The sequence below is a fragment of the Malurus melanocephalus genome, unplaced genomic scaffold (genome assembly GCF_030028575.1).
Source record: "Malurus melanocephalus ecotype Western Australia unplaced genomic scaffold, MMel_1.1 scaffold_433, whole genome shotgun sequence".
Taxonomy (NCBI): Eukaryota; Metazoa; Chordata; class Aves; order Passeriformes; family Maluridae; genus Malurus; species Malurus melanocephalus.
In genome coordinates, this window is record NW_026623665.1 from 513,401 (window position 1) to 540,323 (window position 26,923).

A 26,923-nucleotide genomic window follows, 5' to 3' on the forward strand; every position below is an offset into this window, starting at 1 on the left:
AATAGCTTGAGCAACAGCTTATGGTGCTTTGTTGATTCTCAAGGGTTTGTTTTGGCCATGTGCTGTTTGTTTAGACCCTGTCCAAGGGTTAGCCAGGGCCAGCAGCTGTTCTGTAGCAGTTGATGCGTGGCCACATTCACTGGGTTTGCTGCTATGTGGATGCTCTGACTCGAGGCTGTCATTGCTGAAAGGGTGTATAAATATACGAGTTAAGATGCTGTCAGCACGATTTATAAATCCTGTTCTCTTGGGGAGAAGGAACAATAGTAATTCTTGTTTTCTTTGCAATAATTGCCTTTTTGATTGCTGTCAGAACAGGCTGCGTGATGCTTGGTTGGCTTTGGCCTAATGGGGAAAAAGTTTGAGTAAAAATGTGCTGTACTAAGCAGGAAGTTTTCACTGATAGCAACTGCTTCCTCTTGCCAGTCAGAAATAGCAACTCTTAACCCTTTTTCCCAGTTTGGTGAGGCTTTTACAGGATGGACGCTGTTTCTTTCCGAAAGCTGCGTGCATCAGCATGCTGAATTCTGTATCCAGCAGTCTGSTTTGACATTTCACATCCCTAAGAAACAGAAGTACATCCTTTTGAGTATTTCTTTAGGGAACAAAAAGCAGGGAGAACAATTTARGTCCCGTACATTGATCATGTGTTCATATCAATACACTGTTCTGATGGCAGCCTTCTCCAAGGCTGTTGGATGTTAAATACATCTGCCCTCCTCAAATACATTGGAGCCACACTGAAATGAAGTCAGATAAAYTCATTTATTGGTGCCTCGTATCATTGTTGAAATGGGTGGTGGCACTATAGTGACCTTGGGAATGAGAAGCCTGTCTGGTGACCTGGGACCGATTGTCCCCCAATGTGTGCAGTGACTGTGTGCATTGGGGACATAGGGGAGGTTCAGCCAACCAGTGCTGTTTGTATAATTTTATTGTCTTATTGTTGAGAGGTTGAAAGCCTGTTTACCTTCCTGCTGAGAGATAGTATTTCTTTGTCTGCCTCCCCTGAGCAGTACAATTTTCAGGCGAGATTTTTGAAGTATAGGATTGGGTCACAGTGTTTGTGGTATTCTCCCTTTTTGTCCTCCCATGTGCACATGCCCTGCTGAAAGAGCTTCATCTTCAGTCACTGAAGTGCTTAGAGCCASATCATTTTTCCTTCCAGTTTCCCTGAGACAATAAATCCATCCTAACATGTTTTGTACGTGGGAAATTTTATCTTCAAGGTGCCCCCTGAGAAGGTGGCACAGGGAATAAAACCCAAACCGCGACTTGCACACCTCCCATGAAAACAAAGGTGCCGATTGAATTCCTGTAGTAGCATCCAGGGATGCGAGAGGAATACAAATGTGGCTTTGTATCGCCGACGCTGCTCCTTTGTATTCCGGGGGCGATGCCCGGGGGGTGCGGGTGTTGCGCTCGCTCCGAACGGGCTGGCACAGGAGGCGAGGAGGTGCCGTGCTGCTGAGCGCCTGACTGGCGGCYCCGCATCAGCAGCGTCTCGGCAGCATCCTGGGAATCGCGGGCGATCACATGAGCCCGGCTCGCCAGCTCTGTTCATTAGTCAGCCATTTTGGTCGCCACCCTGCTSCCTGCGCACAGCCAATCCCGGCGGCACTCGCTGCCCGGGCTGCGCGGGCACGGGGGACCGAGCGGCCGCATTTCGGCACACCGGGACGCTGCTGCTCCGCTCGTCCTTSGCTTGCTGCTGGCCTCATCGCCGGACCAAGACCTTCTTTTTGCTTCTGCCGCCTTTTTTTATTTTTTCTTTTTCTATTTTTSCCTGATTTTCCCTGCCGCCTTTGGTGCAGAAGGCAGGTTTTCTTGGATGCTGAGGATCGATAGGCTCTAGCATAGCTGGAGACGACGGCAGTCGGTGGAAAGGAGGGAGGCAGAGCTGAGCGGGAAGGAGCAGCGTTTTTACCTTGCTTGATCTATGAAAAGGCCAGAGCAGCCTCTGTGATCCTGAGCAATCTGTCCTTTAATCGCAAGGTATTTCTGATTTTCTTCTTCAGAAAGCTTTTGTTTTTAGTCCTTATTTTGCCCCCGTTGTTGTTGTACCAGCTGAGTCATCATGTCTGCTCTGACGCCTCAAAGCGACATGCCAACCCCCACCACAGACAAGATCACTCAGGCTGCCATGGAGACCATCTATCTTTGCAAATTCCGCGTGTCGATGGATGGAGAGTGGCTGTGCTTGCGCGAGCTGGATGACATCTCGCTGACACCCGACCCCGAGCCTACCCACGAAGGTACGGTCCGGTTCTGCCCCGGGAGCCCCGGGCCAGCGCTTTGTTCCGCCGCTGCACGAGTTGGGAGGGGGCGTCTCCAGGACCGAATGCTCGTGTCCTGCCTGCAGAGCCTGCACAGCCGGGGGTTATATCAAAGAGCCACATTCTGCTTCAGATTGCCCTCGGAATTTGTAACCCAGCCCTTGGAGGCTGATTGGTGATAAATTATCTTTTTAGCTGTATCAGGTTTGTGTATCTCAGGAAGATAAACCGTGATGTGTGCTCAGTGAGAACATTTAATCGTGAGTTTGCACTTAAATCAGGGCTGAYAGCTCTGCTAGAGAGCTGCCAGTTGGTACCAGGGGAGCGCAGTGGCAGCACCCCCGCCTGTGCCCGGTCATGGGGAGTTTTTGGAAAGCCCCAGCGATTACGCAGCGATGCCCTTTGTCAGGTGACCATGCCATCACAGTGCCCCAGCTCGCCTCTGATGAGCGTGCTGCTGTTTAAAATGGCTTGGAATCCTCAAACTTGGAGATGTAGCACATCTTGCTTTCCTCTGGAAAAAGGATTTGTCATCTGGGTTGATAAACAGTTTAATACCAGGATGAGGATTGAAAGCTCTGAGTACGAAAAACATGAGAGGACATCTACGCAGTGCTCTTYCAATACAAAGTGGAGAAGAAGGAGCAGTGATGAGTTTCTGCAGGTGCTGAGGTTCTGAGTGCCCTTGCTGGGTGCACCTTTTGGTTTCAGAGCAGGGAGGCTCCAGGTTGTCATGCCTGACCCTTTTCCAGTAACTCTTGAAATGCCACTCCACCAAGCATTCTTGCTTGACCCGTTTGATGCTCGCTGGTTAAGTCAGCATTATCTTACATTGTCTTGCTGAATGAGACAAGTGTAATTGTGGTGGGGATTTAAGATTTAAAATAAATTTCCAAGGGATAATTTAATTTCCATKTGACAGCTGCTTTCAGTGACAGTAGCCCTTGGGTTTGGATTTGGCTTGCCAAGTACTTAGTCACGCAGTGGGAGACCAGACAGAGGTTTCAAAAGGAGAAACTTAGCATTCCCTCTGAAGCWTATCCCAGGGGTTCAGGGAGGTGACTACAGGGTGAGCAGGAATTCAGTTGTCTTCCAATTCCCATGYTGTTKTSTGTGACATTGAGGCTTTCCTTGGTCTTACTCCAGTGTTTTTCAAGGTGTAATTACAGTCCCTCTCTGGTGAGTACCAGAACAGTTTAGAAGACAGTATTTGCTCATTTCATTGTCATTTAATTCAGATGTCAAAAAYAAATTCAAAAAGAGCAGTACCATAACAACCTTCACGGAGGTATTTATGCATACATAATGTAAGGTTGCATGTTGGTTGGTTGGGRGTTGTATTTGGATCCAAGTCATGTTTTGACCAGAGAAGGTCAGGAAAAATGTTGACAATAGGAGAGCTGACACAGCTGTATCCCGGTGCTGGATCTGGTGCTACTGCATCAGCACTGCTGCTGTGTCTGCAGGGTGTGCACAGCTCAGGGCCACAGCACCATGGGCTCGTGCCTTTCATAGGGTCACCATAAAACTGATGAGCAAAGGTGGGCATTGTGAAAAAGGGRAAAAAAAGCTGTACAATTCTGCCAAAGGCATAGCAAATCGGGACAGTTGTTTCCTTACAAGTCAAAGACATGTAAAATACATATTGCAGTAAGTACCAAATCCAACAGCTTGTTGGAATAAAGATTTGAAGCCTTCCATTGCTGTCCCTCAGCTCTTGCTGCTGCTGGAGAGTTTTGTCATTGGCCTCTCTGATCTGAGTCCCCATCCCTTGAGCAGCCATCCTACCTTAGAGCCATTCACAGCAATTCCAGCCCTRCACAGAGCTGGGGCTTCAGAGRAACTAAGCAAAATTTTTCAGGCAATTGATTGCAAATGGCACACACTGAGTTGCTTAGTATTCCATGCAACCTGTAGCATGGCTCAATTTAACAATAAAAGCAATTAATGCACTTTTTCAACTGGTTGAAACAATTCAGTGTGCATGTGACAATACACAGGTTTTGCTGTTTACTGTAAATCTGCTTGGTTTAGATAAAAGACTTACCTTTTAAAACAGGCAGTGATTCTTAATAGGACAATCAGAACCTTCCTGTGCTCTGCACACCCCTCAAAATTCAATGTGACATTGGTGGTTGTTAATTTTATTTGCTTGAATTGTATATGACAGTCTTTGAGGCATCATGAAGGATAGAGGTAAAATACACCTGGGATATATTTCTGTTGAAGAGAGCGTGTGTGTGTATGGATGGCATCGAACACTGATCTCAGCTTTGGGGAAAAGTCAAACACAATGGCCTTTTTAAAGGTTGTTTTACTGGATGTCAAATTTCTATGTTGAATAATCATGAGGAGCTTCACAATAGAGCTGTGGAAATTTTTGTCCTCATGGCATCACCTAGTAATAGAGACCAGAAGGAAYACATGTGCTAACTGGAATTTACTTGGAACTTGCAGGAATTACAGTATTCCTCTTTTTATTAATCCTCTTCTAGTTGCACTCACAGGAGCAACTGGAATTGGAATTTATAACATGCAAAGATTAAATTATCTTTTCTATAGGGCACAAGCTAAGGTCAGATTTTTTCTTCTTTTTGACCAGTAATTTAGGAGTTTTAGTTTCTGACACATGCTTTTGTAAAATGCCCCAACAAGTTGTAGAGCKCTTCAGGAAAGGCAAATGTTCTTTTTAAAACCTACTGCCCATTAATGTGTTGCACCAATTATTGAACCATCCTTCAGATTTTGCCTTTTCTCTCAATTTTCTATCCAAGTGTTTTTCTGTGTTTCTTTTCATACTTCAGAATGGTTTAGGGAAGCAGCATAACCTTTTTGGTTGTATTTTTGTTTTGCAAACTGGCAACTGTTACTTGGGTTTATGCTTTCTCTAATAGTGTGAAATAGGAACAGTAAAGGCATGGGAGGGGTGGAATTGTTCAGTGGATTGGGCCTTTGCCTTCACAAAGAAAAATCTTGAGTTGTAGTGTACTGTACAGGGACCTTTCAGGTGTGGACAAAACCTGCATGAGATGGCTCTGTAGTTGGAGAAAAATGTCTTAAAACACATCTACTGACAGAAACCCCTAAATAGATCACAGGTTTGAAGGAGCTGGAGACCAGATCTAATAGAACAAATGTGAAGTGAGTAAGTGCAAGGYAAATGAATTACAGTTTGTTTGTGGTCATAAATTTTGGGAATAGCAGTTAGGTCATATAATCCAAACTTCAAATCAGAAATTACTCTGATGAGTTATTTTCTTTGCTCTTTTAAGCTGTCAGTCTAAATGAAGTCTGACCTGGAAAACTTTAAACTCTAAACTGGGCAGGTTTAGATCCCTCAAAGGTGGTGAATCAAAAGTGCTACAGAGAAACCACTTGGGTGTCAGCCAAACTGGGAAGTGAAAGATTGGAAAAATCCCTGAGGATCTGGGTTTATGTTTTCTYGGTGTAAACTGTCAAGGGCCAAAATAGGATGTGAAATTTCACATAGCAGTTAGTCATGTGTTTCCCTCTGAAAACAGGCTGGTTGTGCAGAAACATTCCATACAACTGCACACAGTTGCAATATAGAGAAACTGGGGAATTGTTTAATGGTCATCATGTGGAGATGGAAATAAGATTTAGGATGGGATTGTACTGTGAGTTCATGAGRGGTTCATTGGCTGTTTATTTGCTCCATGGGTGTAATGGAGGGTGGGCTTGGAATTTCCAAGTTGTCTGTGCTTCTTTATTTTTTTTTTTTGTTTCCTCCTGTTTTGTTGCAGATCTTTGTTATTTTCTTCTGTTTGCAAGGCTCTGCGTATATGTGCATATTTAAAGTTGGAATTTTTAGGCAGTGGCTTTTAAAATAAATGTTTTTTTAAGCTACTTGGTCCTGAACAGATAGTTCCTGGCATTCCAGGTTGYAGACTGCTTGGTGGCTTTGCTGATTTTGGACTTGCAGGTTTTTTGAACATGATCCTGAAACAATTCAGGATCCACCTCATTTGCAAACCTAACCTGAAAGAWGTACTTAGGTACACCCCATAACACTACCAGCATCTACTAATTTTCTTCCTTGACCTCCTTAGGTACTATTAAGTGTATTCCTAAGGTAASAAATATGAGAATGCAGTTTAAGTATAGTAATGTGTTTAGAGGTCCCCATTTCATAATAAAGCAACATTTATTCAGATTTGGGCCAAGCCTTTCCCGGCAGCCCAAGCAGCAGGACTGACATGGCCCCATCGCTCAGGACTTTCTATATCAAACTCAGTTTTCACTTCCCAAAACTGAAGCCTTTGGGGTATTTTAGGTTATTTTACTGACAGTTTAGCTTCTCCTTAGGAGTTTTTAAAAAAGAATTTAAAAAATCCTGGCCTATTTAAAAACTTGTGACCTTTTCTTCCTGACAGAAGAACCTCTTCCCTATGTGTGGTGAGGCCCTGGCACAGGCTGCCCAAAGAAGCTGTGGAAGTGTCCAAGGCYGAGCTGGATGGAGCTTTGAGTGATTTGGGATAGTGGAGGGTGTCCAAATAACAGAGGGAATTTCTCTTATTTATATTTTAGAGATAAGTTCTCTKGTTCCTTCCTGAAGAACTGGCCTGAGTGTTCATTCCAGTGGGATATTCAATTACATAATCCTAATCTTTCTGGGAATCTGGTTGGAATGAGTTAATCGTTTTATGGAGACTTAAAAGTCTTGGTCATCCTATTTTCTAAACTTGGTACAGAGTTAAATTACTGCTATCATAATAAAATGTATTGAGTTGTTCACACACCCTAAGGACCATGGAAACTGTACAGTTTCAGATCTTTGTGATTCTTCTGTGTGAAGATGCTTTTCCCCCACGGTTGCTTGGTGGAATTTCCAGACAAGTGGGAAAATATGCAATGTAAAAGAAGAAATTAACTCTATGCAAAGTGCAGTTGGATGCATAGAGAATGCAAGAAAATAGGAAAGAAAGTGCTAATTAAACATGTGCTTTTGCCTCTAAATCTATGCAAATGCCATAGTACCAATTTAAACTCATGCAGTTTCTAGTAGAAAGATGGGATTATGGCACATAGGGATAGCAGAGAATAAAGTATTTGTGACTYCTCTGGATATTTCTCTGGGAGCTTTACATGGGTTATGTGCTAAGGGGTCCCTGTTACCCAGCTACTGGTAAATCTAGTTTTGGTTTTATGTTCTTCACAGTTTATGCTTTAGATGAAGAAAACATCCCACCCCTCAGTATGAGATAAGAGACCTTTCAGTGGTGGTGTGCAGCTTCCCTTACTGTGTGCAGGGCTTCTGGGATGATCTGCATCTGGAGCTGAGTGCCAGAGTCTCCTTTGTGCAGCAGGGCCAGGGAAGCATCAGAGACAGGTCTGTCCACCACGAGGAGATTCACTCTCCTGCACCTTGGGAAGATGCAGCACCTGTCATGAGAGAGCAAAAGGCATCAGTGCAACACCAGGGATTGTTCTTACAACAACAGGGATTTCCTCCAGTGGAACTCCTTGTTGCTCCTGCAGCARTGCTCATCCATGGGGGAATGTTTGTGTAAGTCTCTAGTTTGGAGGAGAAGGGTTCAAAATGAGCCCTGTGCATTGGCCACTGTCAGAGGATGAGGGGCCTGTTGGGCAGGGTCGGAGCTGGTGGGGCTCAGCCCTTGGTGAGCTGTGGCACTGAAGCTCTTGGTTGTTTGTTTGAGCTGTGCAGGAGCACTTTGGCAGCCAGGGCTGGCTCTGGCTGTGTGTGGGAGGGAGGAGGGCCCGGCAGCCTCTGTACTTTGCTCAGGACTCGGCACAGTTGGCTTGGGAAGGGGGATAGAGCCTTTCCCGTGCTTTGGAACTTTGCTGATCACGGATTTGCGCTCGGGAGCACGGCTGTGTAAGTAGGCAGTAAAAAAATGCCCGGGCTTTGGGGCCTTTGGCTTGGCTTGTTGGGTTTGAAACAGGACTTTTAGTGGGTGTGCTGAAACCTGTTCTCCTTGTCCTGCTGCTCCTCTCCCACGATACCTCCCTTGTCCTGGGAAGGAGAGAGGTGCTTCCCTGACTGAGTGCTTGGGGAATCATCATCAGCCTGTGACCCGTGTAGGGCCCAGCTGGGTCACCTCTGCGGGATTTGCCATTGGGGGTAATGGTCCTAACAGAGTTTAGGCTCTGTTAGCCTTTAAAATGCCCTCAGTGTATCTTTTCCCTGAACAGATCTGCCTGCTTCCCACGTGTGGTTGTTTCCCTGTCAGCAGTTCTTGGAGCTGGGTATGAGGAAATGCAAGCAAAAGCTGACATTGCATAAATATCACAAGTTTAGCGCTTCTGTCTTACAGATAAAGTAATGCTTTTGTTGCTTTTCTTTTTAGGATGTGCTTTACAAAAATGATRCTTGTGTGAATGCAGAAACAAACCTTCTGCAGCTTTACTGAAGCCTGCCCTGGTCTGACTCTGGGAGAAAAACGCTTTGCTCTGTTGCTTTGTGCAGACTAATAAAATAAACCCTTTTGACTTGCAGATCTCTTGCCACTATGAATTAAGTCTTGTTTGATGCAAATCTCCCTTTCAGTTATGCTTTTCTTAYACCTTGATTTTGAATCTTTCCTTTAGATCACGGCTTGCATGACGTTTTTCTTTCTTTTCCTTTCCTTTTGCTGTTTGCAAAGACTCTTGGGAGGATTTGACAGATGTGGTGGAGCAATTGCGCGATGATTCCGAAGGTGCGTTCCACACCCACATCTCACAGCTCTTGTTTGTGCTAATCGTTGGCTTCTGCACTATTATTTTGAGCCTTAGTGCAAAATGCAGTTAGTTTTCCTTTCCTTCCAGTGCCAGTAGCTGTGGCTTTCTTGCATTTTCTCGATGTTGCTTAAATAAATGTTTGCTTTATTTTTACTATTTTGATTTTAAGTGGAGGTAGAAGAAGTGAATCAAAAAGGGCTATTTGCYGCCTTCTAAATGCTTTCAGAGGCATTGGTTTCCTGAGCCTGGCAGAAGCACAGCTTAAAAGGTTGCAGCAACATATGGAAGCTGAATTTAAAAACATATTGCAGAAATCAGCCATCAGCCTGAGGCCTCAGATTTTCTGCAGTATTTCTGTCTTGATTCTTCAGATCTTCTGGCCTTATTTGCCAAGCCTTGGCAAAAATGATTCTAAAACTTGTATTGCATATAACTTGTGAAGTATTAAATGAGAAACTTACTTACAATGCTTCTTTCTTGATTTTTAAAAACAGTGCAAATGTGAAATTGTTGAATCCCCAGTGCAGCAAGTGATAAGTAAATTGATACTCTGATTAAATACCACTGCTCCTGCTTGGGATTCMAGTGTTTGCATCACTGATGTTCTCATGCACTGAGCACATTGCTCCTTGCTGRTCATCTTCCATGGTGGTGCCTTTAATTGCTGTGCTGGTTCTGTGCTGGGTGCTGCCCAGCAGCCTCCTCAGCCACAGGCAATGTCCTCTTCTCTCCTGGCACAGCAGCCCAAGCTGCTTCCCAGAGAAGGGCATTTCCAAGGCAGGCTTTAAGGGATAAAGGGTGCTGAGAGTTGTTTTCTTCAGAAAATATCATACCAGTTATTTTGCATTTATTTTGTCAGGTGAGATAAAATGCCACATGGTAAATTGCAGGTTACTTTAAGTTGTGTTCTTGGTGTAAGATGGAGAACCTTGCTGAAATGCTAATGAATTGATTGGCATTGCTTTCAGTGGATTTRTTCACTGCTCCAATGTCTCACCATTCCCTGCCTTTGATCCAAGTTTTAGCATCATTTTAGTTGTTTCTTCCTTGTTTTAAGAGTATGAGGAGTGATAAAATTTATTGTCATCAAATGAGAAGTACAAGACCACCCACAGCTTAACTCTTTGAGATCCTGTATTGCACTGACTCTTTCCTTGACTTTCAGGTTCCTGGGTACAGGTCGTACCTTTTAAACAAATTACAGGATTCTTGGATGCTTTTGGAAACATCTTCATGGAAGCAGCTGGTTAGAAAAACATGTGTTCTGTAGAAGCTGCAACATCTAAATAACAATGTGTTCTGAGGGTTTGATTCCTCTTTTGAAAYCYAACCCCATGAAAAGGCAAAGTTCARGTGCTGGGGTTTTACTTTTAAGGTTTCCCATTTGGGATGTGTAGGAAAGCCCAGGCAGAGGTTYGTAGGGGCAGAAGGAGGAAGTTGGAGAAGGTACCAGCTCAGATGGAACATGCCAGGTCCATGCCAGCATCAGGCTTGTCCCAGCTTAAAGCCAGCCTGACATTTTTACTGTGTAAAAGTCAGCCTTGCCTGCCTACCCTGCCTTCTTTAAAGGTGTGTGTGGTGCAGTACATAGAACAAGAGTATAAATTATTTAGCATTTAATTTTTGGAATAAACCTTAAGGATTTTATCCAGTTTCGTACTATATAAGTTAATTGGTTTGTAAGWTGACAATCTTGGATAAACTGCATGTGCACAGCATAGCAGAGTAATGAAGCAGAAACCTTTGATTAGTGTGATACGGTGTAAATATTTTTCTCTTGGAATTAGCTAATAACCTCAGCCAAAGGAGCATTTTCCTTGGTGCTGTCTTGCACAGTTCCTTTAATTCTGCATTAGGGGTCAGTTTGCCACCCAAGCACAGTCMCTGTGGATGTCTGCCTTGCTGCCCATCGGATCAGTGACCTTGGCCAGTGAGGAAATGTGATGAGAGAGGATGTKAGAGAGGATGAGGAGGTCTCTGTGTTTTGGCAGTGCTATGCCTGGCTTTTTTCCTGACTGCAYTGCCAGTGATGGTGACTGTTAGCTACACTGCAGGTCATAAAATGGATTGGAAATRCTCAGGGTACACCCAGATCAGCCAGACCCATCACCTTCAGACAGCATTAGTCCTGAAAGGCAMGGAAAACCCCTGACWAAGTTCAGTCTTTSTGYAGTCCAATGCTTCTCTGTGCATTGYRCTCCTAAATGGGTATTGGAAGTTCTTTAAACTATGGAAGCAAATTAGAGAAGGARACTTCTGGTGCTGCTTCACTCTGAAGAARAWGGRGATAAGAGAAGCTCTGTCCTGAGCTGCTTTTGGAATGGTAAACAAATGAGGCATGGTATCAGCTTTGGATGGTGGCACTGCCCTGGCTCTTCCTCYCCCAGTGCTGTGGATTTTTCCCAGCCCACAGTGACATAAACTCAGGTGTGGTTTCATCAGCTGTGCTCTTGGCTCTCTGTTTGGCTGCTGGGTGCTGACAGGGTGTCTCTTGCTTGGATCTGCAGTCTGAGGTGTCCTCTGGTCACATCTCTGCTGCCAGGAATAGTTMATTTATTTGAGAGGGCAGCAGGTTGGTTCCAGGGTCCCTGGCTGTTGGCAGCAGCCCTGGAAAAATGGGCTTTTCATGGATGAARCCCAAGAACTGGAGCTCAAAAACTTGGTGTGAGTAACAGGTCTAAAGGTCTGGATGTTTATAATATGGTAGARGAAGAATACAGTCCTGGGAGATTCGTGAGGTTTGGGATTTAATATGACCTATCAGGAGCCATGAAGATCTGCTCCTTCTCACTGGTGACAACCAGTGGTAGTGTTAAAATCAAGAGAGATAAGTGGCAGTTAGCTCCATGTTATATGTAAATTTAAAATAATGAGCTTGAGGAAGAGAGATGCAAGTTGGGATAGAGACACATGTTTCTGGATTAAATGTGAGTGGGTACATGGTGTTCTTTAGATGGAAGAAGAAACCACAAGTGGAGGATTCTTAAGGGTTTGTAGCTGGGGATGTGAGTTGGAACAAGTGATTGTCGTGGCAGTCAGAGACATTGTCAAGGTGCAAAGCACAGGATGAACACCAGGCTGCAAACTCCCTTCCTGAAAATAGAGTATCTGTAGTTATTTGAAGGCACCCTCAGTATGGTTCATTGTTCATTGCCATGCCATTTGGCTTTGGCCATCAAATGCTAGTTGATGTTGATTTTTCTCCACAAAAGGCCTGCAGAGTGCCTCCTGTGAAACTCACTGCCCCAAAAATGCTTTCAAAGGTGGGGAACAAAAAGAACAAGGTGGGGTGTTGGCTGTAAGAAACCCAACTTTTGTCACTGAGCAGCATTTTGCTTGCTTTGTTGCAGACCCCAATTACCTCATGGCTAATGAACGCATGAACCTGATGAACATGGCCAAGCTGAGCATCAAGGGGCTGATCGAGTCTGCGCTGAACCTGGGCCGSACACTGGACTCTGACTATGCCCCCCTGCAGCAGTTCTTCGTGGTGATGGAGCACTGCCTCAAGCATGGCCTCAAAGGTAACCTCAGCCTGGGCTGGGGAACATCACTGTGGGGTGAAAACAGCACTGCAACCTGCACGGGACTGAGGGGAGGCTGAGCACAGTCACTTCTGTCATCTCAATGGACTGGGCAGGACAAAGGAAGGGACAAAAACCTGCTGGAGGGGGAAAGTTCACGCACTGCAGGTGCTTGCCATGCTTAAAACAGTGGTTTAGTTGTCCCGGGTAGAACTCAGTGGTCAGGGATAAAATAGGCTTTTGGCAAGCTTGTGACTCCTTTTTCTGCGCTTGGTTGTGCCTTAGAATGCATCCCCGTGCCACAAGAGGAACTGCAACCCCAGAGTTCCTTTCTCAGTAGCTCTGTTTAAACTGAGGGCTTGGGCAGTGCAGCTCATGGCTTGAAGCTGCCTTGAAAGCAGAGCATGTGTTTGACTGTGAAATCCTGAGTCACAGCTCAAATGGCCAGCTACAGACTGTCCTTTAGGTGTTGCCCTTGTGTGGTAGTAGCTGGGGGTGGAAAGCAGAGGGCCATGGAAACAGATGGTCTTTAGGGCCCTTCCCACCCAGACCATCCTGAGATCCCAGGATACCCAGTGCCTGCCCAGCAGCAGCCCCACAGGAACCATTCTGGCRGATTTTGGCTACTTCTGTTCACCTGTCTGCGAATGCATTGTATCAGCATGGGTCTAACAATTATTTTTTAATGGTTTTTGGTTTTTTGTTTGTTTTTTAGCCAAAAAGACTTTTCTTGGGCAAAATAAGTCATTTTGGGGACCTCTAGAATTAGTAGAAAAACTCGTTCCTGAGGCTGGAGAGATTACAGCAAGTGTTAAGGATCTCCCAGGGCTGAAGTAAGTATGCTCCTTTACTGCATGAGTACATAATCTGGGCTTATTSTGAGAAGGATCCTGAGGAAGAGAAGGGCAAACAGAACCTTCTGCTGATAAAAAAGGGTCATTGCTCTCCTACTCTTTGTCAAAATCTGCAGTGGGAGAGGATGGGATATATTCCTGCTGTGTTAAGAGCGTGGCAACTTCTGGACAGCAGTGCATTTACTGCTAGCACTTGAGGAGTGGTGATGTGCCTCAGGCATGAGGACAGCCTTTACTGAGCATTTGTGAAGTCAGGCTCAAGAGGAAGGGAATTAACAGGAAGCTTATAATGTTTTWAATAGTTTTGAGGCTGATGTAGGTAATTCTTCGTTGAAATAAATTCAGGTAAAGTTTGTGTGAGAGGGAAGCTCAGGACCAAGCTGGAGAAGATAGTAGTTTGTGTTAGAGGGGATGCAAAAAGCCACCCTAAGCATATATCCTAAAAATTTTGTGGCTGTTTCAGACATCACATTCAGGCCTGCTTATTTCCTGGTAAAAGAAATTGTAAGAAGCTTTCAGCTTGGAATAGTTAGGAAGCTTTTGTATGAGCAGCAGGACTAAGGATGGAGTCATCTTCACTGAAAGAATAGGTGGACAAATCCACTAAATTGCTTTTGGGTATTTAGTGATGTACACATGGATAAGTGCTTTTACTGGAGAGCTGTGCAGGACYTCTGCAGCAGCTGACAGGACCTGGGCTGTGCCAGAGCTCTGGGTAACTCTTCCTGCTGTAGAAGAGCACTGCAGTAGGAAATGAATGGAAGTAAAGATCAGTTTAAGAATAAGTTTCTAAACCGTGCATTCCTGGTGACCCTTTGGAAGTGCCAGGTCCTGTTAGTGAGTCAGGACTGGGCAGCACTGGCCTAGAGAAATAGAGGAGTAAGGACTGGGACTCGAGCCCATGGCATCCTGTGAGGGCATTCAGGAGCAAAGCCCCCGAGGAAGGCAGYACTGACTTGGTGTTCTGAGCTGTCTGGCTGGATTCCCACCCAGCCTGACCCACCCCAAGGAGTGGTGTTGGGCAGCTGTGCTGCTGTGTGCACGTTCCTGGGATTTGGGCAGGACTGCCTGTGACTCAGAAGGTGAGGAGCTGAAGCAGCTGATCTGTCTGGCAGCATCCAGCAGGGATAGAGCAGGAGAACTCTTTTAGTATGACAGCAGAAACATCCTGAGTTATGAGACAAACAGTGATGGTTTAATCAGTTTGGACCTCTTTGTGCTTACATACCTTGTATTTCCCTGCTTGCACCAGTGCCAGCTCTGTGTTGGAAGTGCAGAAACTTGAGGTAGGGTGGGGTTATTGGASCTGTTGTTGATGGTGCCTTGCAGGGTGTCTGGAAATGTTTGTTTGTGCCTTTGCAGGACACCTGTGGGCAGAGGAAGAGCTTGGCTTCGCCTGGCTCTGATGCAGAAGAAACTTTCAGAGTACATGAAAGCATTGATTAACAGAAAGGATCTTCTCAGGTGAGTGCTGGACTCATTCTCAGGTTTGCTTCTGCTCTTTTATAAGATCTTGATCATCTTTCCCATCTCACTCCTCTGTCTCTCTTGCTGTGCACCTTGCAGTGAGTTTTACGAGCCCAACGCACTGATGATGGAAGAGGAAGGTGCCATCATTGCTGGCCTCCTCGTAGGTCTGAACGTCATCGATGCCAACTTCTGCATGAAGGGAGAGGACCTGGATTCCCAGGTACTGAGTATGCAGTTAATGGGTTTGTTCTGCTCATTTARACTGGAAAATTCATTAATTYTGCATGACTTACTGATGTAAAGAAYTCTAGCTGTAGTACAGCAGGTGCTCTAAACTTCCACACCTAAGGACAGTGGGTTGGTTTTAGAAACCAAGTGTTTATTGTAAAATATAATTTTTTCTTCTCCAGGTTGGAGTTATCGATTTCTCTATGTATTTGAAAGATGGGAACAGCACCAAAGGCAGTGAAGGGTAGGTACAYACACAGTTATCCTGCTGCTCCTCTCTTGGGAATGTGTCTTCAAGTATTCCAGGTTGCTCTGTTTCTTTTTTCCAGAGATGGTCAGATTACTGCTATTTTGGACCAGAAGAACTATGTAGAAGAACTCAATAGACATCTAAGGTAAAATATGCTCTCTTGGCTTGTTATTGTTTTGTGGAACCAAAGAGAAAATGGGATTTTAAAATGTGAAGGAATTACTATAGGGTTTTTTCTCTTATCTTTACAGTGCAACAGTAAACAACCTGCAGGCCAAGGTGGATGCCTTGGAGAAATCCAACACAAAATTGACTGAGGAAGTAAGTGTCATGGAAAACCACCTGATGCTTTGGGAATTAGGGATTAACCAGGGAGGGAGGAGTTCCTTCCAGATGGTTGGTGTACAGAATGATGGGTGTTTAATGATGGAACTGGGATAGCTGACCTGCCAAGGACTTTCACCGGCTGTCACTACTGAGCACAGTTTGGAAAATCAACTGTATGTTTATGTAAATTTGCAAAAAGTAAAGGAAAAAATGTCATTTTGAGTAAAACGTCCAACCTGCACATGAGAAACAGCGAGTACATGTGGCATAGGTGCAATCCGTGTTTCAACACAGGTCTTGCAGCTCATTAGTAATGGCATAAATGTCATAAAATGTTTTGGGGTCAGTTCCCTGACTAATGGGTGACAGGATGTCTTATCTGACAAAATAAGTGGCTTCTGGTGTATTACCTGGACAGTGATGTGGTACCAGGAGAGGAATTGCAATGGTGCCTGCAGTATTTTGGGGTGGATAATGAAGTTGCTGAGGGAAGCCTGCAGAGCTGTGCAGTGAGGCTGCAGTGACACCAGCACACATTGTGCCCGCCATGGTGTGGGTGATGAGCTGTGTCACACATCACAGCCATGTGTGCTTCAGGCCTGAGCTCTGCCAGGGGTTCACCCTTGCATCGGGGCAGTTCTCTCAGGGTTTGTCACTGGGCAGCATGGCTGAGCCCTTGGAATGTCTCTGAGCTGCTCCTGTGCGTGAGCCTCACGTAAGGTGGGAGTTACAAAGCCAGAAGGAGTTTCTCAAGTTACCTTTGCCATTCACCACACACTTACATTGATCTRTTGGTCTGCCATCCCTGGGAGCTCCTCTGAGCCAGGTGTCCCATTCCTTAGGGTGCTGTGTGCTGCTCATCCTCTATTTCCAGCCACATCCTCCTCATCTGCTGGAGTCCAGACAGCAGAAACCAGTGCAGTAGGTTTTGATGCATTACTGTTGTATTTTGTCCCCAGCTTGCAGTTGCCAACAACAGGATCATTACACTGCAGGAAGAGATGGAGCGGGTTAAGGAAGAAAGYTCCTACATCCTGGAGTCCAGTCGCAAGGTTGGTGTGTGTGTGTGTGTGGGGATGGTTACTGAGCCCTGGGGCAGGGTTTGGAACAGTTGATTTCCTTGTGTGCCTCACACAAAGCCCACAGTGGATTAGAGGAACTGCAGGTAGGMCCTGTACAGAGGGAACAGATGGGCTCTGGCCACAGGGAATCCTGCCTGGCCATGGGGATGGAGCAGGGAGCGTGCAGAGCCAGGAGCTCCCACAGCTCATGTGCACTGGGAAAGGTGTCAGGGGACAGGAGGGAGGGGGCTTACTGASAGGGGCAGGAAAATGGGAATATAGGAGYTGTGCTGCTTTGTCCTGAACTGTTMCAGATCTCCAAGTGTTGGGGGAAAGCCAATAATGAGGCCAAGTGAGGGCTGGCAGTACCCAATGCCAAGTGAACTGTGTCTTGTTACCTCAGGCCACCAAGGACAGAAGTGCTGACGGGCAGGCACTGACTGAGGCACGGAAGCAGCTGAAGGAGGAGACTCAGCTGAGGCTGGTGAGGACTGGGGCACTCGGGGTCACCCCTCAGGGCTGCAAAGGGTCACTGCCATGCTGAGCTCTGCTTCGGTACCTGTGGGGGCAGAAAAATGCGTGACCTGAAGGTACTTAGGAAATAAAATCTGCTTTAGGAAATAAAATCTGCTTTAGGAAATAAAATCCTAGACCCCTCCATCCCAAAGACAGGCCCATGTAGAATTCTCTGACTCTGCTAGCCATGCTGCACACCTGCCTCTGATACTGGACCAAAAACTGTGGAGTTACTGTCCTTGAGGCATGTGTCAGATGTGTGACTCTGAAGCTGTGGCAGTGCAGCACACTCTCTGTGGGCAGGGACTGCGTGGGCAGAAGGGAAGGGTGGTTACCCCCTGAGTGATGAGGGGAGCTCCTGGAAATGCTGAGGGATTCCTGTGTTCCAGGATGTGGAGAAGGAGCTGGAGGCACAGATTGGGATGCGGCAGGAGATGGAGCTGGCCATGAAGATGCTGGAGAAGGATGTCTGTGAAAAGCAGGATGCACTGGTGGCACTCAGACAACAGCTGGATGATCTCAGRGCTCTAAAGCATGAACTGTCTTTCAAGCTGCAGGTAGGGAACTAAGGAAATCCAAGGAATTACAGAGAGAAGTGAGAACTGCTGTGCATTTATTCTTCCTGCCTGTTGGAAAGGTGCTGGGTGTGGAAGGGTCACMGGCTGTGCAGCACACTTGTCCTGCTGTGAGGACACTGGAATGGGGTGGAGGTTCAAGGAAAATGCAATTTCTTCCGAAGAAAAATTTATCATGGTCCAGAAATGTGTGTGAGACAGTGGAAAGCATCTTGTGTGGTTTTRTGTGTAAAAAGAGGCGTGGGAGCTTCTGTTCCAGCACAGTCTAATACAGAGGGCACCTGGTTTAATTCGTGTGCAGTGGCACAAGCAGACTCTCCAAACAGCAACACAATGCTCAGAATAGATCCTAAAATCAAATTTACAAGTGCAAATAGTTGCTTTTGCTCTCCTTGAGCCACTGGCTTTGTTCAAAACAGCTGAACAACACTAAGATGTTGACTCTTAGCAGGCAGTGCATTATGCATTTTCCATATGCAGGAAGCTTCACCGATGGTGGCGTTGCTCTGTTGCAGGGTCCTGTTGGACCCTGCACCTCTACAGCCCAACATTTATCCTTGCAATACTGACCTGGCATTTGCTTTTTAGCACCTTTTCCTGCCTCTTTGCCTTCTGCCCATTGTTTCATGTGCCAGATGATTTATGGAGGTTTATTTGGAATTTACTGCTCCTTACACAAACCCCCACTGCTCTTTTTCCCAGAGTTCAGACATGGGWGTGAAACAGAAGAGTGAATTAAACAGCCGCTTGGAAGAAAAAACAAATCAGATGGCTGCCACCATCAAACAGCTGGAACAAAGGTAAGACTGCAAAAGCCATCAGGAAACCTGAACCATGATCCTTTACTGTAGTGTCCCACAGATCCAGAATGGGCCAGGGGAGGAGAGCAGTGGGAGCAGCAAATGTGGGACTTGGTTAATGAACAGGGCATTGAACTCTATTGGTGCTCTCGTTTTAGAGTTTCTCTTGGGAAAAGTGCTTGATAAACAAGGTGATTATCTTTGTAACAAATTTGTGTTTGAAATGTTTCATGATACCTATTTAGCTAATTCATGTTCTTTTTCTCTTGCTGTTCTTATGTTTTCCGTTTTCTCATCATCCTCATTCTAACTTATTTAAACAGTGAAAAGGATTTGGTGAAACAGGCAAAAACCTTAAATAGTGCAGCAAACAAACTGATCCAGAAGCATCATTAGACATTTTTATGTCTGGCCACCTCACAGCTCTGACATCAGAACTCATTTATGAGGGGAGAACTTGAGAATTGCTAAAAGCAACTGTTAAAATGTTAATTGTCACCTAAAGTTGATTTGGAATTTACCGAGTTTTTAAAATCAGTGAGTTTTTCTGCCGAGATTTAGTCGGGTATAAAAATCCCCAGCCCTGCCATTTAAACCGTGTTCCAGTACCAACGAGTTGGCCACTGAGCAGCCCGGGAAAGCATCAGGAGTGGGCGAGGTGGCGGTGTCACAGCAGCACAGCCCTCGGCRCGTGCGCGGCTCAGCCGGGACCGTGGCCAGCTCGGGACAGTCAGCTCCTTTTCTGTATTGCCCTTTTTGTGAAGTAGATGAGAAATGCATCCCTGGAAGTCGTTGACAGTAGTTGTGTGCGTACCCCAAGCCGTTCCCTGTTCACCTCTGTTCTGTGGGTTCAGCCCCGAGTCGGAGCCGAGCGGGCGCCASGCTGGCCCATCACCGGGGAGACCGGCCCTCCCGTAACCAGCCTGCCTGGATTCTGCCTTAGGGACTTGTGGGGAGGGTGGGAACTTATCCTTATTCCTTTAAACTTCATGTGTCCAGAATTAGTAGCTATAGGTGTCTTAGAGTAACACGATAGAGTGGTAAGTTCATTGGAAACCTCCTTCTCTTTGCATTGCTTCTACCTCTGCCAGGAGTCCCTCCAGACATACCCTGTGGTCCTTCCTGACCAAGGAAGCAGAGGAGAGGTGTTTTGGGAGGTCTCTCCCCTTCCTAGAAAAGGAAATTACCCTTCATAAAGGGTTTTATGAGAAATAATCTGATCTTCGTTTAAAGGAAACAAAAACACATTTTAAAAAGTGTGTTTTTAAACACGCTGCAGTGTGCAGCAGTGGGGAGTGGAGATGCTAATTTGGTCCTTGCCCTTTTCTTGTCTGAGTAGTTGGTGGTTGAAGAGTTGCCTTTTACACTTCTTTCATTTTCTTCTGAGTTTACCTTGCTCAATACAAATGGAATTTGCTAATGGAACAAGAGCTGAAGCTTGGAAACTGCTCTCAATACAAAAAAGATTGCCAGTTCAACATCCTGGTACAAAATCTGAAGTAACTGTAGCTTGAACTATTATAAACTAACATTGTCTGCTCACAGAAGTCCCTGTGCTGGCCTCTCACAGCTCTAGGTTACAAGGGCTTCTCGAGATAATTTTTTTCATTTGGAAGATCAGATTTGGGGAGTTTCTGTGTGGAATAGGTGRTTTTTTTGCTCTGGTGAGACGCCTGTAGTAATTCTTTGGTGCCAGTTCTCCCTTTGACCTATGGGAYGGTGCTCCCTGGTGACAAACACCGGAGGGAACACCTTGGCGTGTTTAAAGATCCACGGGGCTCAGCCTGCTCCCCTGGATGTGAGCGTGGGCCACTGTGGGGCTTTGTTCCCTGGGCTCCCAGCACAGCCCTGCTGGGAACCTCCCCGCCATGCCCGAGCCGCATGCTTGAACCTAGAAACACCCCTCAGTAACCTGCTACTAGAAACTCATCCTAACTCCCTGGAGAAAAAATAATCCTAAGGAAAAGGTGGAAGCTTTGATCAAGGTGTCTGAATAGCTGGTTAGGACAGGGACTCTCCTGCCCCTTTGCACAGTTCTGCTGTAGGAACAGGAGGTTGGATGGTGATGTTTGTGCTGAAATCAGACAGATTTAAGGATCTGGCTGCTTCTGATGTCAGGCCCCGAGTGGGAATGTGTTGGTGTACTGATGCCTGGGGCTTGAGCCCAAGTGTCCATCCATGGGAGAGACCAGGAACATGCACTAATTCTCAATAGAGTAGYTACAACCTATGTTGCAAGTTCCAGTTACCTGTGCAAAGCTGAAACGTAACGTACATTAAACTCCAATTGGACTTAAAATTCTGTGTACTTGAGGTTTGCTTCGAATCTGGATAAAAGTGATGTTTTCTGTTTCTCATCTAATGGCTGTAACCTGTAGTGATAGAATAAAAACTATTGAAAATGAGAGCTTCTGCCTGGTTCACCTACATTTTGCTTTGCTTTGAACTATTTTCCTCCTTTCCATTGTTTTTACCATTCTCTTTTTTTGGCTTTACCTTTTCACTGGGTTTTTTATTTGTTGGTTAAACTCGGTCTTCCTCCCCACCATGGCTTTTGTTTTTTATCACAAGTTCATGTGGCTCAAATCCAGATTGCGACAGGCAGAGAAGGACCGGCAGCTGGCCCAGCAGGACAACCGGCTCTTCAAGCAGGAGTTTGGGGACAAAATCAACAGCCTGCAGCTGGAAGTGGAAGAGCTCTCCAGGCAGCGGTGAAGAGACCCTTTTCCAACCTCTTTTCTGTGTCTAGGGGAGAACAGGCGGGGTGATGGCATAGGGAAGCAGGGGATGGACAGGGCGTGAAGCAAATCGTGTGTTAGACACCACAAGGTGGAACTCCAGGSAGGGAAATCCTTGGTAACAGCATCACTTGGACACTGACACGGGCTGCCTGGAACAGCTGTGGATGCCCCATCCCTGGAAGTGTTCAGAGCCAGGCTGGACAGGGCTTGGAGCAGCCTGATCCAGCAGAAGGTGTTCCTGCCCATGGCACCGGCTGGAACGAGGTGGTCTGTAAGGTCTTTTCCAACTCAAACTCTGTGAGTCTGGCATAATTGGGAGTCCAAAGCTAACACCACTACCATTTGCTGCTCCTGGGCAGGGATTGAGCAGCCAAGTCTCTGTCTGGAGCAAACACTGAAGGATCTGGACCAATGGCAGTGATTTTGGTTGTCTGCCTGCCACACAGTACTGTGATGTGGATTTTTTTTCCATTGAAACTGCTCTTAGTTTTGCTGGAAGCCAAAGAGAGACCTTGTCAAAAGTCATCACATTTTCCCCTKCTCATGACTTCAGCAGTGTCAGGGATGCAGACAAATTTCTTTTCTTAAAATAGAAGAGCATTTCCTGCAGCCTTGTTGCAAGGTCACTGGGATGAATTCTGTGGGAGCATTGCTGGATGCACGGAGGTTTTTTGTCCTCTCTTCCCCTCCTCGCCCAGCTTTTTGTTTCCATTTTCAAAAAGCTGCTCAGACAACCAGCAAATGGCTTTGGTCAGCAATAGGTGCAAGGTCCTGGGTGTGCATGGGTGAGCTTAGGAGGACATGGCCACATAGGTCTGGTTTTGCATCAGTTGGGTGCTAAATTGTGCCAGAATTAGATGAAGGACTTGTAGATATTTCATCCTGACATACTATGGCTTAGCACACTGTGAGACAGCTCTGGGTTCCAGGAGGCAGTTCTCACTCTTKACTTAGGGGTGTGAAGAGAGGGTCAAACAGTTCATCGGCTGTCATTGCCAAGTGTCCCCAAACCATCCTTTATTCACAATTCCACCTGGTATTCCAGGAGCCACCTGGAACTGGAACTAAGGCGGGAAAGAGACAGATGGTCTCACAGTCACCAGCACAGCCAAGAAAGCAAAAAAGGCCCAAAGAATTGGCTCAGACAGGTAATGTGACTTTGGTTTTTGGCTCGGGTTTGAGGTACAGTTTCACTTGGCTCATTTGATTTTCSGGAGCTTTCTCGGGCAATAAATGGTTGTTGTTCATGTGCCACAACCAGAGGAGCTTTGGGAAGATTTTTACACWCTCTGAACAGGCAGTTTGCATTGTAACAATGAGAACTGCAGTAACAGAGATGGCTTTTGCAGTTCTCTGCTTCTCCCTTGCCTGCTTGAAYGATGCAGTTTTGTCTTTTTGTCTTTGACCAATGTTACACAATTTCAGTGAAGTGCTCAAGCTGGGACCCACATCTCAGCTGGGGAGAAGGGGAGGATTCTTTTCTTTGCTGGCTGGGGAAGTTGTCTCTGGTCAACTTTTACAAAACCTCTTCAGCCCATCCTCATTCTCAACCCCTGCTCTGCAAATAATAGCTGATGATGTGGTGTTTCTGGTACCAGGAGGTCAGGGACCCCTGCCCATCCCGGAGAGGCACAGTCCCCTCTGTTCACAGCAGGAGGAAAGCACCAAGAGCTGCTCCCAGAGGAGATGCCAAGGAGAGGCAGAGCAGCATCCCAGAATAGCTCCAAGTCTCCACATGCAGTGTGGCAGGAGTGAAACTGGAGTTTCTTCAGTGCAACTGATGGGTTAGTGTTTCCTTTTGGCAGGATGGGAAGCTCAAAATCCACGAAGAAAATGCTAAACTGAAGCAGCCASTGAGAGAGAACAGTGTCCTGCCACACAGGTAGGGAAGGATGCAAATCTCATTCTGCCTCTCCTTTCTAAAGTCCTGCTTTCCCTTCTCCAACTTCTGTGCCAACAAGGAGTTTAGAATAGTTCAACTTCCCTTTTTAAGAAAGATTTCCAACCTCATGTCCTTTGTTGAGTTTGCTGCTCYTTTTCCTTAGCTCTCAAAGGGAAAGATGAAGTTCTGTTGTTTGCCATCAGTTCTTCCAGATGGGAAAAGCTCTGTGTCTCTCCCATTTACCTTGGAAATTTTTTCTGTCTAAATCTGCTGTTTMCTAACTTTTCTGACTGAAGAATCCCTGGTGAGCAAAATGCAAGTCCTTTGGAGCTCATGTCCAAAGTATCTTCGGTGAGGGAAAGCAGGAAGGGTATTTGCACCTCTTAAAGAGAAGCTGCTGGGGAAAGAGAACTTGAAGTGAGATTTTAAAATTATGGCTGTGTAAAATTGTGGTTCAGGTCACTTGTTTCCAAACTGAATTATTACAGAGGAGGATTCTTGTTGCAGGATTTTAGTATTTGGTTGTAGAAGTTAAAAGGTGTTTTCAAAGCCCCTGGGCACAGTGCAGTGCTGAGGCTTTGGCTTGGGGATGGGACAGCCTATTGGAAGTGCTCTGACTGTCAGGGCTTTGCTGCAGTGTCTCAAGTGCCAATGGGAASTTAATCAGGAATGTATCCTCTTAAAAATAGCATCAAGCAGTTCAAATCTGCTTTGCCAGATGCTAAAAACCTTCCTGGCCTGAGATGCTTTTTACCCTCATTTCACATGGAGTGTTTAAGCAAGTGAGGGTCAGGCTGATGGTGTCAAGGCCTTGTGGTGCTTCACTGCTGCCTCTCACAGCAGGTGTAGGGATCAGACCTGCAGGGCTGCGTTTAAGGCCAGTTTCAAACTGTTGTGCTGTAGCACCTAAACAGGCTTTTCTGTGTTTATGCTCCCTCTCCCCTGCTCTCCTGAAGGCATATCACTATTTTTACTTCTGCTCTTGCCATTGAACCAGGAGTGCTACTCAAAATTCTTTATGGGGGAGGGTTTTTAAAACAGGATGAGGGAATTCCCTGATAGCCCAGATGTTTTATTTAAAGGCTGTGGTGATGCAAGGCATAGTCCAAGTGATGCTGTTGTTCCCTTGTAGGTCACCCAGCRGCGTGCAGGAAGAGCAGGTGGGTGATTCTCCTTGTTGGTTGTTCTCTTTTCTGTAAATCAGCTGGACCAAAATCCACTCCTCCATGTGCCTGGCAAAGCACAGCCAGACCCCCAGAGTGTCACTGGGATGCCTTGTGCTGTCTCGTCCACTCGCAATTTCTGCTTCTGTCAGCTCATTCCCAGTGAAAATGGTGTTTAGTTCCCCTCTTGCTGCTGCAGAGCTCTGCCACGGGAGCCATGTAAAGCAGTGTCTTGGTTTTGTTTTGGGCTTTAGGAGCAGCTGGCAGGCCCTGGACATGCTGAGATCTGCCAGCTCTGCCAGGAGGAGAACAGCCGGAGCCAAAGAAAGGTAACTCCTGGACTTGTGTTGGCATCTGCCACACCTGGTGACTGTGAGTTCCCTCTGGTTTTGGTTATGGAATCACAGATTCCTGCTGGTAACTTGTACCAAGACATGAGCCCTTGCAGGCCCCTCTGCCCTTAACATAACTTTGTTAAATGCTGCCCTGCTCTGCCCTGTTCAGTGTTTTCCTTCCCCTTAGCAGCTTCTTCCCATTATTAGCTCAGTCTGTGTTTTCACAGTTGGTCTGCCAAGACCTGAACCTCTCCTTGATTCCTCTGTTCATTTCCTGCATTCCAGAACATCTGCAAGAACTGTGGGGGCACCTTCTGTGAAGCGTGCTCGGTGCACGAGCTGCCCCTCCCGTCCAGCATCAACCCCGAGCGTGTCTGCAACCCGTGCCACCAGCGGCTCATCCAGCAGTATTCCAGCAGCCCCGTGTAGAGAACAGCTGGCAGAGGTGACAAACAACGGTTGGAGCTGCGTTTATGGAGTTGTTCAGGGGGAATGTGAAGACACTTGCCCATGTGCTTTAGAGGTCAGATGGGAAGCAAGCTTCTTGGTGTTTAGAGTCTCCTGTTACTAAAACAGCAGTCTGAGCCCTTCCCTGTACCAAAATCCACCTGTGCTGTGGAGATTGCATTGGGAATGTCACGGAGCAGCCCAGGGTGTGCCTGAGCAGTGTCAGGACTCTGGGAGCCCCTGCCCAAGCCAGAGCTGTTGTGTGCGTAAGTTGGGAATGTTCTCACCCTCATCCATGTGGCATGGGTGTGTGCTGCTGCTGCTGCTGCTGAGCAAAGGCTCCCCAAAACCCAGCAGGGGCATTGGTATTCCTCAGTCTGGCTGCACTTGAAATCCCATTTCCCCTTTTCCGGCTGCCCTGGACAGGCTGGCTCATCCTGGGAACCCTGGTGGATGGTGTGAGCAGGGCAGGCAGGACACCAGTGAACACATCCTACCTGTGTTTTCTTGGCTCCCAGCTCTGGCCAGGGGCTCCATCTGCACAGGGGTACCCCAAACAAGCTGTGAATGTTCTGATCCCCCTCTGTGCTTTAGGGGCTGGGCCCAGTCCCCATCCCAGACACAGGTTTAGGGCCACTCAGACCCACCTCTCCACCTTGCACACATGGAAATGTTGTTACAATAAACCTGGCATTTCACTTTTTGTTGGATCAAAACTAAATGGGAACACTTTTCACCTACTAGAAATTTTAATTGCACATACGGTTCAGAGAGGTTTCATGGTTTGTRCCACATCATTCTTTGTTACTGTTCACTCAAGGAATTTTGTTAGTCCAAAAAGTGGTGGCTTTCTCGTGTCACGGTAGTGTTTGCTTCTTTTCCTACTGGCCCTTCCTGCAGTCCTTGAGACCACAGAATGCCCTGTAGTTCATAGAAAGYGGATGCACTGGTGTGAAATGCACTGGGGTTTGTACATATGTTGTTGGGGGCAGTGGTTAATTCCTTGGAGGGGATTTTCTAGTCATTGGATTGGCTGGAAGCGCATGAAAAAGCCTCTTGGAGCTGAGGTACTGACATGGTTGGTGCTGGTTTGTACCAYGAGTCATCTCTCCTAGATCCTTCTAGGATCTGAACTTGCATGTTCAGCCACCCAATCCCTACTCTGCTCTTTGCTCCCAGAGTACCTTCCTGCCCCATCTCCTTGCTGCTATGCTGTAAAGTATGGCAGGAGTTGTAAACATTGAAATACTGAAAGCCTGGACTTTAGGTGAATTCCTGAGTTTTCTGAAGGGGTGGGACACTGGAGATGGATGCACAAAACACTCAAATTTAGTGTCAGTAGTTCTGAATACGTACTGTACATATCCAACAGTGAATTCCTGCACCCAACTCCAGTGTGACTCATCCCTCCAGATGAAAGTAAGAGCCAGGCAAAGCAGAGGGAGGATTAAACTGGACATGGAGGATTAAACTCCTTGGAGCAGGGAGGTGGCTGAGCCCCCTTCAGAGCAGAGCCTTGGTGGCTGCCATTGGACTGGCATTTTGGAAGCAGGACGGTGCTGGCTGCCACTTTGTGTCATGCCAGTGTGGGCTGACACCTGGACCTTGCGAATAGGGGAGCAGGTTTTCTGATGTTTTGTTCCACATAAGGTTTTCTGATGTTAATTTTCTTCCACACAATTAAAAAACTTGATCATCTATATCCTGCCTCCTGAGTGGTCTTTCCATTCCATTCCCCTTGGGCTAGAGATGTGAAAGGATTCCGAGGTAGA

The 26,923-nt window shown here is 46.4% G+C and overlaps 1 protein-coding gene across 6 annotated transcripts in view; it reads left to right on the forward strand.

Annotated features, from left to right (window-relative positions):
* Nucleotides 1–26,897, forward strand: part of RUFY3 (RUN and FYVE domain containing 3) — a 30,605-nt gene extending 3,708 nt beyond the window's left edge. Inside the window, exons 1-18 of one of the 6 annotated variants that reach the window (XM_057380051.1) lie at nucleotides 1,541–2,255; nucleotides 12,329–12,502; nucleotides 13,218–13,335; nucleotides 14,719–14,820; nucleotides 14,923–15,046; nucleotides 15,237–15,298; nucleotides 15,384–15,449; nucleotides 15,556–15,625; nucleotides 16,591–16,683; nucleotides 17,096–17,176; nucleotides 17,598–17,765; nucleotides 18,486–18,583; nucleotides 21,175–21,294; nucleotides 22,370–22,472; nucleotides 23,130–23,206; nucleotides 24,339–24,366; nucleotides 24,624–24,698; nucleotides 24,990–26,897. In XM_057380051.1, the coding sequence (XP_057236034.1) occupies nucleotides 2,078–2,255; nucleotides 12,329–12,502; nucleotides 13,218–13,335; nucleotides 14,719–14,820; nucleotides 14,923–15,046; nucleotides 15,237–15,298; nucleotides 15,384–15,449; nucleotides 15,556–15,625; nucleotides 16,591–16,683; nucleotides 17,096–17,176; nucleotides 17,598–17,765; nucleotides 18,486–18,583; nucleotides 21,175–21,294; nucleotides 22,370–22,472; nucleotides 23,130–23,206; nucleotides 24,339–24,366; nucleotides 24,624–24,698; nucleotides 24,990–25,133 (1,881 nt within the window). In that variant the 5' untranslated portion in view covers nucleotides 1,541–2,077 and the 3' untranslated portion in view covers nucleotides 25,134–26,897. The other 5 variants (XM_057380047.1, XM_057380046.1, XM_057380048.1 and 2 more) reach the window with 5 other exon arrangements.
* The last annotated feature ends 26 nt before the right edge of the window (nucleotides 26,898–26,923 follow it).